The sequence below is a fragment of the Acipenser ruthenus genome, chromosome 9 (genome assembly GCF_902713425.1).
Source record: "Acipenser ruthenus chromosome 9, fAciRut3.2 maternal haplotype, whole genome shotgun sequence".
Lineage (NCBI taxonomy): Eukaryota > Metazoa > Chordata > Actinopteri > Acipenseriformes > Acipenseridae > Acipenser > Acipenser ruthenus.
Window position 1 is genome coordinate 46,869,136 of NC_081197.1, and position 13,548 is coordinate 46,882,683.

The window sequence follows — 13,548 nt, forward strand, 5'->3', positions numbered from 1 at the left end:
AGTTGTGATTGTTACTTTTCTGCAAACAAACACTATATCCCGGTCTTCTATCTAATTACTCTGACTATTGGAAAGCCTGCTCTGCCAAATTGTACTAGTAGCACTTTTAACTCAGGTCACAACTATGCTACTGTAGTGATGTGTATATTGTAAGGCAGTTTGTATCGCAGCTTCTTGATGACGCTCTGGATAGGTTGGTCTGAAAGTCCAAACAGCAAACTGGTACTGTACTACTCCTTCCAGCAAATTATGGAAACTCCCACCAGGCGGATATATCACAGGGAGCTGAATACAATAGGGCTATACAGGGTAAGTCATGGTCTAATTAAACCAATAACAGTATTTACTGTAAATGGCTAACATACCAGTCTAAATAATACACAATACAAATATAGATATTATTCAATATCTATACCTCCCGTCTGCAAAGGTTGCTGTGCACAGTGACGCTAATCTGGTTTGCTCAGTTCAGTTGGCCTGTAAAGTGGCATATATTCAGTATTATTCCTCTCAGTTTCCCTGCAAGTTTCTTTCCAGTCCCTGGAGATAAACTGGGGCCCATTTTCGAACAATAGGACTATACCCCAGAGACAAAACACTTCATCTTCCAGCTTCTTCATAATGGTTTTGGGGGTGGCTCTATGAAGTAGAAACAGCTGAAACTGCAACAAAAATTGGTTCTTGGTTCTCCATTTTGTTGTTCTTTGTCAGCAAGCTGGAAGTGAATGGGCTGGGAATCCTCACGATTGCGTATACGAACCAGGGTGAGCAAACAAAGCAACCACTCATGATCACTGTGTGTGTTAACCGGAATCCGAGTGCTCAGCATAGGGATTCGTTTAGGGGATTTTAATCTAACTCTAGTTTATTTAGTGTGTTAGGGAGATGGTTCCTGGAGCGGGACCTCCCTTTTAGTGGGAGCAGCACTGAACCACTGGATGGCAAACTTTTGTTTTTAGCTGTTTTACCCACTGTATTGTTTTTAATGTACACTTTTGTATATGTCCTCCTGCACTGGGACTATCATTGTTGGTAACCAAGTGACGGCCTCCAACCACTGCAACGTCCTGTTAATTATTAATAAAACCAGGACACCTGAGCGGCGTTTCAACGTCAACCTCTGTGTCAGTAGGCGGATACTTACACAGTAACAGAATACCTCTGTTACACAAGGGTTACACTGTTTTTTGTGGCTTCAACAAACCAACAGTCAGTTGGTTGTCTGCTCAGTGTTGTGGGACACAGCATTGTCTGCCTAGACATCAAGCAATTTGTTGCTCCAGTATCCAGCAATACTTGGACCTTGCAGTGGCCAATTTGCACATGAGCAAGGGAAGCTTCCATATCTTGCATGTCTTGACCATAGGGTGAGATCTAGACTCAGGAATGGATATTGTTTCTTCTCAAGGCTGTCTTTATTTTTTGCTGCTTGTGCCTCTTGAGATGCAGAATGTACAGTGCCCCTTAGGGCAAATAGAAATTAGAAAAAAGGCCTCCTTAAAGATTCTTCCACAAAAGCCTGTCTGCTGCGTCCCTCATCCACGTTGCTCCGGCGTGTTTCCTAATTTCATCTTGCCATCTTCCTGGAGGTGGTCTTCTTGGTCGTTTTTATATCTCTTGGGATCAAGTCTAGTATCTCCTTGGTCCAGTGATGGTCTCTTCTTCTTGCTACTTGTCAGGCCCACTGCCATTTCAGTTTTTTCTGAGTGCCCTCGGACTCTCAGACACCGTTATAGCCACACAAATGGAAGATTTTCCAGGAGTGGTGCTTGGCGAGAGACCATGACCCCACCTCCTGCCCCATGTCGGTTGTTTTGCGGTTTCTACAGGACCTCCTACAGGAGGATAAATCCCCCTCTACGTTCAAGCTGTACCTGGCTGCTATATCTGTGTGCCACGTCAAAATTGACTCTGTGTCTCCCGGAGCTCATTTTTTGGCAGTGCAGTTTTTAAAAGGGGCTAGGCGGCTCCACCCTCCCCTTAAACCGATGGTTCCTTTCTGGCGTCTGGACTTGGTTCTAGAGGTTCTTACGAAGGCTCCATTCGAGCCTCTGCATTCAGTGAACCCTAAATACTTGTCTTTTAAGACAGCCTTTCTCCTGGCCATCACGTCAGCCAAACGTGTCAGTGAGTTACAGGCCCTTTCCATAGAGGGTTCCAGTTTGCGCTTTACCAGAAGCGGTGATAATGTTACTTTACGCATTAACCCGGCTTTTCTGCCTATGGTTGTTTCGCAGTTTCACTTGAAACAGTCGGTGGAATTGGAGGCGTTCCACCCCCTCCCCCTTCTCTTCTGAAGCAGATCAGGGACTTAATACACTATGCCCTGTCAGGGTGCCAAGGTGTTACATTGATAGGTCTCAATCATGGCGACAGACAACCCAGTTATTGGTGTGTAATGGGTTACGTACTCAAGGTCTGGCACTTTCCAAGCGATTGTCGCACTGGATAGTGGATATGATTCGGCTAGCTTATGAGCTGGATAACCTATCCTCTCCAAGTCATGTTGCAGCTCACTCCACTAGTGGGACTGACGTCTTGGGCAGTGTTTCATGGGGCATCCCTACCTGACAAATGTAACGCTGCGGCATGGACCACACAGCACATGTTTATAAGGTTTTACCGACTGAATGTGGCTACTTCAGCAGCGCCTTCTGTGGGGTCCAGAGTCCTTGAGGCAGCTTGCCCTCTTGCGCAGCAGCCTTCCAGTTAGGCTCGCGCCAGAGCAAGGTTTGTGGCTGCTTTGACTCACTGCGACAGCTTGGGTATACATTTCCAAACTCGTAATGGTTGACATTTCGAGATTGAAAGGGAACGTTAGGTTACTTACCCTAACCCTGGTTCCGTGAAAAAGAAATGTCAGCCATTAAATTTGCAAGGTCGCTAGCTCACCTTCATTACCATACAGAATCAAATGGCGAAGGTTCCTCTGTGACGTAGCGTCTTGCTCCAGAATGCAACAGACACGTGGTCACATCGGGCCTATCAGGCATGTGACATGAGGGTCATTTCCCAACTCGTAATGGTTGACATTTCTTTTTCAGGGAACCAGGGTTACGGTAAGTAACATAACATATGTTGAGGCACCATGAGAACTGTTCAAATCAAATAACAACACAGATGGGATCCCAAAACACACTGTACCCCCTATGCAAACAAAATACAGTAAACTGCACCATGAACAGGGATAAATAAAATACAAAATAAACAGCAGTCTCAGTGGTTCTTTTGGTGGTAACAGCATAAACACCATTTATTATTTATTGCCTAACGTCAGAAACACTGATTCTAAAGCAATATCAACAGACTTTTAAGTGCCCTTTATTGACCATTATCATTCATATCATTGAAATGGTGTACAAATTGTTAAGATATTTCTTACTGTAGTAACGAATGAGACCAGGTCATACCTTTTTTTATAATGAGCAACATTTGTTTTCGTAATTTAGATGTTAATAAACTAACCAGCTTTTATATTTTGCTGGGGTGACAGTCGGATAACAAATATGGGTGCTACGTAAAACTAGTGTTTCTAACACCTGTGCCCAACCTCTGAAATTATACATTCACATCGTTTGTGTTACACCAATGAGGCCTCAGAGACAATATGTTTGATGAAAGCGACCACAAGAGGGAGCCATTGCCTTTTATCTGCGAATATATCTCCTTTTAGAAAATAGTGAAACTAATTAGGACCAGAATGTGAATGTTTTTATTTTTATTTATTTATTTTTTTGTAACATGTAACATATAACATTACAAGTGTGAATTACAGACTGGAGGAACTACTGAAAAATTCCCAAATATGTCATTATCACCAAAAGAAACCCCAGAAATAATAACATGACAATACCTTCTATACCTACAATACCTACAAATCTGGTACTTGAGGTTATATGAATTAAACTATCTGTTACTGAAAGCATGGTTTATAAATGTAACAATCTATTCATATTGCAAAACTGTTCTGACTATTGAGAACTATTTTATAACTGTTACATAGAAAAAAGCAGAGTGTCAGCAGGTGGTGCTGTCAGGCATGTTCTTGCTGGCTGTAGAGAATAGGTCAGGGACAGAACTGCAGGACTGAAACACAAATGAGGGTGGAGGATCATGGGTATTGTATTTTCTGAGGTTAATCTGTTATGGAATAGATTTTAATAAAATTGGAAAACCTTGTGGTTTCAGAGTTTTGGTAAGTTATTGCTACACTGTAATCTTCCGAGACAAGCCAGTGATAATTACTGAAGGTAAATAAAAATGACTGTTTTATTAATCTTTTGCAACAAGGGCACTAAGGGGCAGGTGCGTGGTCCAAAGGCTAATATCGCTGGAAATGTTCATAACTAATACTTTCATACAGATTCAAACTGACTTTTGGTAGATTAAAAAAATGTGTTAATGTATTTCTTCAATTTAAATCAAAAAAACAAAAAAGGGATATCTGACTAAATAATTCCATAAACGGATTAGCTATAAGAAGTGGTCTGTATAATAAGGTCATAAAAATAACCAGCCCTACAGTTTATAGAAATGATAATTCAGGTAATAATAAGGGGATAAGCCACAGCCCGATTTCATTTTTGTTGTAGTACTTTACAGCACCAGGATACACTCTTATGTTTAAAGCTCATCCCTGGAAAACCATTCGTAGGTTATTAATGCTATTCAGAGGAATTCCCCATAGTTATGAAATGCTCCATCTGTGGTTTATTCCGGCAGGATATTGGCCGGTTAGTTCAACCCCTCCATTAAATAAGACACAGTGGGTTCTATTCAGTTGATTTAAACACCGACAGATCTAAATACTTCCTCTGTTTAAATAATTAATAAAGGGCACAATGTTATAAAAATCAAGCATCCAACAGTTCATATTAGTTTCTTTAATTTATTTGTTAGTACAAAAAAAAAAAAAAACAACAACAACAACAACTTACTATTTTAAGGATTTCCATGATATACCCCAGGAGACTTTGTTCATATAACGGATAACCCTGTTGTGTGACTTGCCTAATATTGTAGATATTTATGCAATCCTTATATGGCTGATTCTTGTATTCTAACGTGGCAGTTTTTTTTTGTTTGTTTGTTTTTTTAAATTTGTACTGTGCCTTTTAAAAGTCCATGAACAAAAGGAGTAACCAAGACCTTAAAATTATTTACACAAATCATATAAAGTCGATTGTTGGATTTGATGATCACTTTACGTTGGGCTGGCACTGATGCCACTACTTGCTGAGCCAGGGAACCTGTGTGACTCTCGGCTGGTACATCTTTTTAGCTTTTCTTTGACCAGCTAAAAGACTTTGAGCACTGACAGGTCCTCCTTCTCTCATTGTCTCGACTCTGAGGAACCCAGGTCAGTTCCCCATCTAACTTTCGTCTCTAAATAGTCAATAATAATCTGGGACAGTTTGGTTATTTCATTATCCAGTTATCTCTTCTTTCACTTCACTCTTTTTACACTTGGAGTGCTTTTGTTCACATATAAATTTTTGCAGCATTGCCAACTGGACAACATTGGTATCTCAAAAATGTGGGATGGTCCTCTCTGGTTCTGAAAGGCTCAGTTGTTGTTTAAATGTAAAATTGTACAGTCTGTCATTATGGTGACTTTTTTTTAATGGGAAACCTGTTTCTGTTATTGCATGCAGGAGTTGGCATTTCTAATTGGGTGGAAAAACAGGAGTTCCCAAATTCAAAAGGTAGTTCACAGACATTTTAAGAGTGAATAAAATGTATTAGAAATGACAAGTTCAACAACACAATGATAGTGGAAAAGTGAAATGGCACTGAAGGGAATAAAGATTGGAGACACACTTTTCTTTTGTTAATTTCTGAATTTCCAAGAAGTACCATAGTTACTAACTACTAGTTAGTATCTTTAAAGGAACATAAATTTTACCCCTACCCTTTAAAAAAATGGAAAAGAAAACTATTTTACTATGCGTCCATCAGCCTAACAAAATACAGTAATACTATTCTGTTTCAGATTTGCTATTTCCCATTGGTCTATCCAAGCTTGTATTAATAATATATTCGTTTAGGGGCACCGTTTATGCAAATATCTTCTGCCCAAATATGGACACTGGAATGAAATATGGCAGGAGAGGCAAACATGGAGGACCAGAGTGCAGGGTTATGAGAGCCCAGTTAAGTTTAGGGGAAGTGGATGCTGGATAAACCGATCTAATTTTCGGCGCTATTTTTAGAGGATCTAAAGTATTGGAATGCATTCATTTAGGGGGTTGTAAGTCGGAGAGGAGGCAGGGAGTCCTGCCGCGGCGTGAACCCGCTCACTATGCCGCACAACAGCAAGAGAAGGGAGAGCTCGGAGCTGCCGCTGCCCGCTGGCTGGGAAGAAACTCGGGATTATGATGGCAGAGTGTTTTATATCGATCATAACACCCGACAAACCTCGTGGATCGACCCCAGAGACAGGTAATTGTGGGGACCACTTGTAACAAGAATGAACTGGATAGGTTTAGTGTGTTTAGGTTTAGGGGCTTAATTGCATCCAAGGGGAAGGAGCGAGGGCGGGAGCAAAGCGGGGATGCACTGCTGGTTTATATGCTGATGGAATTCAAGCTGGTACAGTACCTGCTGTCAGTGTGTGAGAGAGCGAGAGAGTGCGTTTAAAATGCACTTATAATTGACATGCACTTTTTAGTTAACTTTGACAGGAACATCAACAAAAGTGTTCTGTAAACAGTTCACGGTTTGATTTCTGTTCTTAGCCTACACATTTAAAAGCACGCACCCTTTTATTTTGCTACTTATAATTATTATACAGATACTGTTTATCTAACTCATCCTTGATGTTTTGTCAACGTAGGGAAACCTCAAAATACCCTCAGTACTCTATCGTACATTAGCATTTAGACCAATCAAATTGTATGCCGTTGACGTTAGTTTCAAATTCTGATATTTATTTATTTTCAGTCCATAACACGATTTGTACAATAATGTACTGTAGTTGTTTTAGGATAGGGTATTTAATTAATATGCTGAATCGCAAGTAGGACTATTCCCTTATGGAACAAACATAATATTTTTTATATATCTAAGATATATGGGATATATTTAAAATATATTTTACTTTGTCATCCATGTATTTATTTTATATGGATTACAGAGTAATGAAAATATATGGTGCACCATATATTTTCAACATATAAAATAATTATATGGATGACAGACTAAAATATATCCCATATATTTTAAATATATATAAAAGGGGCCAATTTCTATATACGAAAAATATAAGGATCATACTTTTCTACCATATATTAAAAAAATGTTTTTTTCATAAGGGTTTGTTTTTAAAATATATTTTAAATAAGTAGAGCAATGTACAGTGGAGTTAGTTTAAGATTGCAGGATCATTCAATTTTTCATTCAAGGCCAATGAAAAATAACATTGCACTTGGTTTTGTTTAGTTCAGAAGTGATATTTTACAATGTTATGCAGCATATTGAAGAATCCTGTACAAATACCTATAAAAACAAAGAAAAAAAACACATGGTACCTTATTCAGAAAGATTAACCTATTCACTTTTTTTTTTAAGAGAGACATTTGTTTAAATTGACTGTTAAAGAAACCAACAGCAATCTAGAAAGGTTTCAGGAATATCAAACTTGATTTAATTGACAGCAATCGACTTCATAATCATTGGGTTAAAGCTTTGTGAATAGGACCAAACATTGGTTACAGAGGTGCAGTAGGGTTTTCAAACTCCATTCTTCTCACTTCTCTGATGGCCCATTGAAAATGCTTAGATTGCTGTACTGTATGGTGCTAAACCATCAAGCCTGTTCAATATCACTTCGGTTAATCTCACCCTCCTTATATTGAATTGCCTCGTCCAGCATACAATGAGAGTTAGAGGGGACAAGCTCCTAATGCTATCACTGATTTTTATCACAATGTCGATCACATTTATCAGTCGTAAGCCAAAAAGTGCTGTCAGAAAGCTAGAGCTTAGAAGACTGAAATCAATGACAAGTAATTGATTAATTGATTGAGGCAAAACAAAAGATTACTGCCCCACAATGTTATTCTCATATCACACTGAATGGATTCTGTTTTCCACTGTGCTGTAATGATCAATTTAAAAACACTATAATCATTTTTTTTACTACACCGATTTCATATTTGTTCTCAAATTTATTTTCATGTTGTTCGTAATTGGATATTACTTAAACAAAGGGCCATTTTCAACTCAGCCTTATTCCCTAGGTGAAGAATGTAGCAGCTCCCCAACAACACCAATTCATTTTAAACGCAATAGTGTGTTGGAACAACAACCCATGTTAAACTTTTGTATTTAAACTGTTAAGTCTTCATTTTCTTCAGTTATTTGTGATGCGGCGCAGTGCCAGTGGGATTTGTATTTTTCTCTAGACAGCTGGAAGTGAAAGCCGGTGCAGATAACAGAAATACTGGAACTTCAGCTCCCATAATCCCTTGCGCAAAAGTATGCAAGGAATGTCAGACAGGCCACTGAAAAGGTTGAAAGGAAATGTATAGCTGGGGCTGCATTTTCAAGAAGGCGTTATGTGGTTTCCATACACATCTGCTCTGCACAGTACCTAATTTGTTTTAAACTAATTAGATCTGTGGCACATTATAAGGGTCAAATAAAGTGAAATTAAAGTTATGTGAATTAAAAAGCTCAGTAATTTAGGGATTCCGTACAGCTTTTGCAGGTATGAAATAAAACAAAACAGCGTAACTGGATCAGTTTCTTTAGACATTATCTAGTACAACAAAGAAACATGCTGTGGGCGGTTGTTTTCAGCAGGGGTTTCCTAGCACTACTGTATGTGAACCACATTGAAGATTCTCCTGAGAAACTGATTTCAGACAATTATATGGAGTGAATGTGCATCCTAGTTTAAAAATACCAAGAGCAACAAGAGACCTCAGCTAGTTTGTATTGTATCAATTCAGAGCAGTGTAAGTGAAATCTTTCTCGCTTTGTCTGAATCGACAGATACAGGTGTGTTAAAAAAACCCTGTTGTCCTGGGAGACGGTAGTTGTTGTAGGATTGATGTGTCACAAGGTGGACTGGCTTATTTAATGAGGGGAACAGAAGAAGGAAGTTTACAGATTTGTTAGGTAGTTTGGGTGTGTGGTGGTGACTATAAAACAGGAAATGCCAGAGATGAGACTGATTGTCTGGCTGGTTTTCTTTTCAGTAGTGCAGGCCTCCAAATAATATTCTTGGCAGAGACAAGTACCAAAAAAAAAAAAAAAAAAAGCTAGGAAACTCAGTTTCTCAGAAGTATTATGTGCAGTTTTCGTATGTGCTATATTTAGAGGACCTTTTTACTTCCCGCAATCTTTTGATAAGGACCAAGGTCTGCTTTTGTGCAATGCATCAACAGTTCTGTATCCTTTTTTATTACGAATATGTAAGAATAATCGACTGATTTAGAATGCTACACAGAAGCCTCTGTCGGCCCATGGAAGGGGTGTGGGCATCCACTGCGAGAGATGAGCGCCACAGGAGATTGCAGTTGTAACGCTACACAGGCACCCAAGGGTTATTTACAATGTTTACAATCAGTTTTCTCAACTCAACTTGCAGTTGCAGTCGGTCGCCACTAGGGTACCAACAATGGTATCCCTAGTGTGGGGTTGCTCCAGCGAAAACCACGTGGCTGTACCAACAATGGCATAGCACGTCTACACGTGTAAACAGAAATAATACCGAAAATGCAAAACAAAACGGTGGGAAACAAAGATAAAGAAAACAGAAGTTCACCAACCAGTCGAAGAGCGACCTTGGCATACACACGGTGGCCGCGTCTTTTGTGGTACTCACAATGCGCCTCCGTCCCAGGACCTTCGTGTGCTGCCTCAAGTGCCTTGAAGGTGTGTGAGTGTCATCCTTTATAGTGAGATGCTCTGCCAGGACACACCTACCTGCTGATTGGGAATTCGCAGACATCCAGCATAATTAAACACAGCAGGCAGCGCATCTCAAGTGGAGAATGGCTTTCTTTTAAACTCATAACAAAAAAATGAATTAATAATCATACTATATACACATGTGCATGGACTTAGCCCTGCCACAAGGCCCATTGCAGTCGTTGTAAATAAAGATTATTTAAAGGGCTGTCCAACTGTTGGATCATGAGCCATGAGTGTCAGTGTGGCTCTTTTGATCATATTTCCCATTTAAAGCTCAACAGAACTGTTTAAACATGCAGGGCGATGTTCAAGAACTAAAAACAAACTGCTGATGTTACAGAGCTAGGATGAAACAACTAAGGTGTATGTTGCAGCAGAAACATAATTACAAATAAGTGTTTGCTGTTTAGTGTGCTGGACACCAACTTGTGTTCCAGTGCTTCATTTTGTTTTGCTTATTCCTTGGTCTTTGTATAAAAGACTGGTGTTAATGTAGCACGGTGGGAAGTGCTTTGTGAATATGTTGATCTCGTCAATGAAGGCTCTATGTGTGGTTCTTTACCGCATCAGGAGTAATACTGTGCTCTTGGATACTGTAAAAATGCTTTCAGCTGGAATTCATATTATTCAAAAACCCTTATTTTAACATTAGACTCTTGGTTATCTTAGCCAGCTGCGGCCATATTTATAGGATGAGTGTATATATAGTTGAAGGCATGACAAGGGATTATGCATCCTTCCCTTACTTCTCAGGCACTGTCGCAAATGTACCGACACACATAAGAAAAATCAGTAGCAGGAGAACATATGATTAGGGCTGTATTTCTTTCACGGTAAAAAATTGATTATTTCACGGCATTCCGCAATCTAAAAATATTTGAAGATTCCATGATTAAACATGATATTTAGTAAATCAGAAACAAATTGTGTGGGTGATTGGATACAGTATACCAAAATTGTGGAATGTTTTATTTTTTATCTCCACCTTTTTAAAGACATTCTATTTTCACCATCAGTGAATTATCAAGCAAACAAAAAACATAAATATATGTACAAATAACAACAGACAAGCAAAATGTCCCCTTCTTGTACCGGACAGAGCGATCTTTAGCAGAAATATTTCTTAGATGCAGTTTTAAAGAAATCTTGCAGCTCTATGCAGTGTGTTCAATCAATTACCGGAAGCAAACTAAAACGACTGCCAGGTTCCTAAGTGTAGTGTAACAGGTAGTGCGTGAATAAGGCAAACCTTTGCTGTATTTATTTTTAATTGAGAACAAATATGTATATTTACACTATTCTTTCAGAGATGTGAATTTTTACGGGGAACTACATATTACACATCAATGAGAGACCTGGTAAACTATATGTCTGTGAATGTGTTCCTTTACTCAGTCTGGGGTTTAATGTGAGCCCTGTCAGTAAGCCTATTCGATATGTATCCAATCACCCACCCACAGCCATCCTATTAGTGTCACTTTGAGAACACAAGCAGACAGGACACAAAAATGACATTGGGTGCTGTAGAAATCAACCAAATCTTGTTTTTATTTTCTGTATCCTTTTTAAAGTTTGCTTTCAATTAACACAGCATTAACATAAATATAAGCATATTTTCATATATATATATATATATATATATATATATATACACACACACACACACACTGATGGATGAAGGCTAGATTTGCATCCTGAGCCATTCGAAGAAAAGGCATAATAGCGCAGTAGTGATGTCAAAATGGCATATTCCTAGGAGATTATACTTGACCTTTAACCAATATTTAACTCCTGTGCACCCCAAGATCACTTTCAAACACAAAATGTCTTGTTTTCAATGACTTGGACCAACACCTGTACAGCAAAGAGTTGAATTTGCATTCTCCAGCAGAAAGTGTGTGTGAAGTTGCTAAGGTTGCCAATGTGCCAGGTGACAGCTTGTAGTAAAACATGTAACAGTAGCGTGAAGGTAAATATACAAACACTTAGTAAACTGGTGTGACCTGTGTGTGAAGTATGTTAGTGATGGATGGACTGTGACTGTTGGCTGTTGAATCCCCCTCCCCCCTCTCCTGGCTGGCAGATAGTGAAAAGAGAGGGTGCAGTAGAACTGACCTGCTATTCAAGGGGAGTGGAGAAAGGCAATTGCCTTGAAAATAATATGAAATGACATACTGCGAGAATACAATAAAAAAAATAACAAACAAACATAATGGGCCCATTTTTTTTTTTCTAGGCATTCTAAAATTCAGAAATTTTGACGTGAAATTCATGAGAAGCAATATCTGTGAGACAGATGTGTCAGACTAGAACAGATTTAGTTTTTTTTAAAGAAGACATCTCTGGAGTACTAGGTGCTTGTACAACCTCCTTGTGTCTTTTAGTTGTGATTTTCTAATTTAAAAAATATTTAAAAAATGAAGCACTTCTGTCAAATACACTCAAAAATAGTTGGAGAATGACATGTATATTGAGAAAGTAGAAAAAGCTATTGGCTCTCTATAAGGTTGCATGTAGCAAATTAATTGTTTTGGACTAAAGCTAATAACATAGTATTTAGAGAAGGTATTAAAACAATGTTTTCAGTTTGGTCCTACTAAACGTATTGCAGGTCAATATTTTTGCTTTAGTTTGGGAGATCATGTTTTCAGATAATTGTTTTGGGGAAAACTGAAAACAACACTTTTTCTGTATTTCCATGACTTCAGATAGTAAATCCAGTACATTCAAATGTATAAATAAATGCACTTTGACTGAACCCAGTCAGGAGGCTGTTTACTGGGTTTCATCTGCAATAAAAATACAATCATGAATGCGTATTCAAGAGAGTAGAGTCCTATATGTTACATCTTGTTCTCTCTAATCATGGATATGTTTTAGTATTCTTTACTTAAACTAAACTAACTTTATCTGTCACTACTAGTGCTTGAAATGGGTTGGTACTCATCATTACATGTTATCTCCAGTTCAAATGTTTAATGATTTGTATATGAACACTTTTATGCTCAGAAATAAAGCCTTTTGAGACACGGTAACAATACAGTGCTACGTGAGCTACAGCAGTGCTTTTGGGAGTTGTATTTTTTTCAATATTCCATTCCATTTATGTCCCATAGTAGCACTGTGAAACTACCCTACAGCACCCAGAGTGCATTGCAAACACATGCACTGTGTGAATGACTGCCACTTCATTGAAAGTTTTTGATACCGACTCAGAAATGCCACACTGTATGCATTTATCTAACACCAGCTAGTGTTATATTCATGTAAACACTGAGGGTTAGATGTACTAAAGTGTTGCGCCTGTCGCAAACCAGTTGCAAACGAGTCTGAAGTCTAGGTTGGAATGTACTAAACAAGCGCAATGCTAGCGACTTTTTAGGGAATGCTTTGTGGCAGCAGTTTTTCTTTGTTCAACCTTGTGAATATGTAATTATGGACGTTCCTGCATAAATTCGCAAAAAATTATAATTAAATTTACTAAAGCTGCCGGCAATTGCGACACTTGTAATTGCATCAATTTGTTAACTTTTGAAAGCACATTTTAAACAGTCGCAATTGTTGCTGGCATTTCCCAGTCCACTTTTTCTCTTGCGTTGCCAGTTGTGCTCAATGCATTTTTGAGGC

At 38.6% G+C, this 13,548-nt stretch overlaps 1 protein-coding gene across 2 annotated transcripts in view; it reads left to right on the plus strand.

Moving 5' to 3' along the window:
* Positions 1-6,091: 6,091 nt before the first annotated feature.
* Positions 6,092-13,548, plus strand: part of LOC117406010 (protein WWC3-like) — a 52,190-nt gene continuing 44,733 nt past the window's right edge. For both annotated transcript variants that reach the window (XM_034009645.3, XM_034009646.3), the window contains exon 1: positions 6,092-6,441. In XM_034009645.3, the coding sequence (XP_033865536.2) occupies positions 6,302-6,441 (140 nt within the window). In that variant the 5' untranslated portion in view covers positions 6,092-6,301. The remainder of the gene's footprint in view (positions 6,442-13,548) is intronic.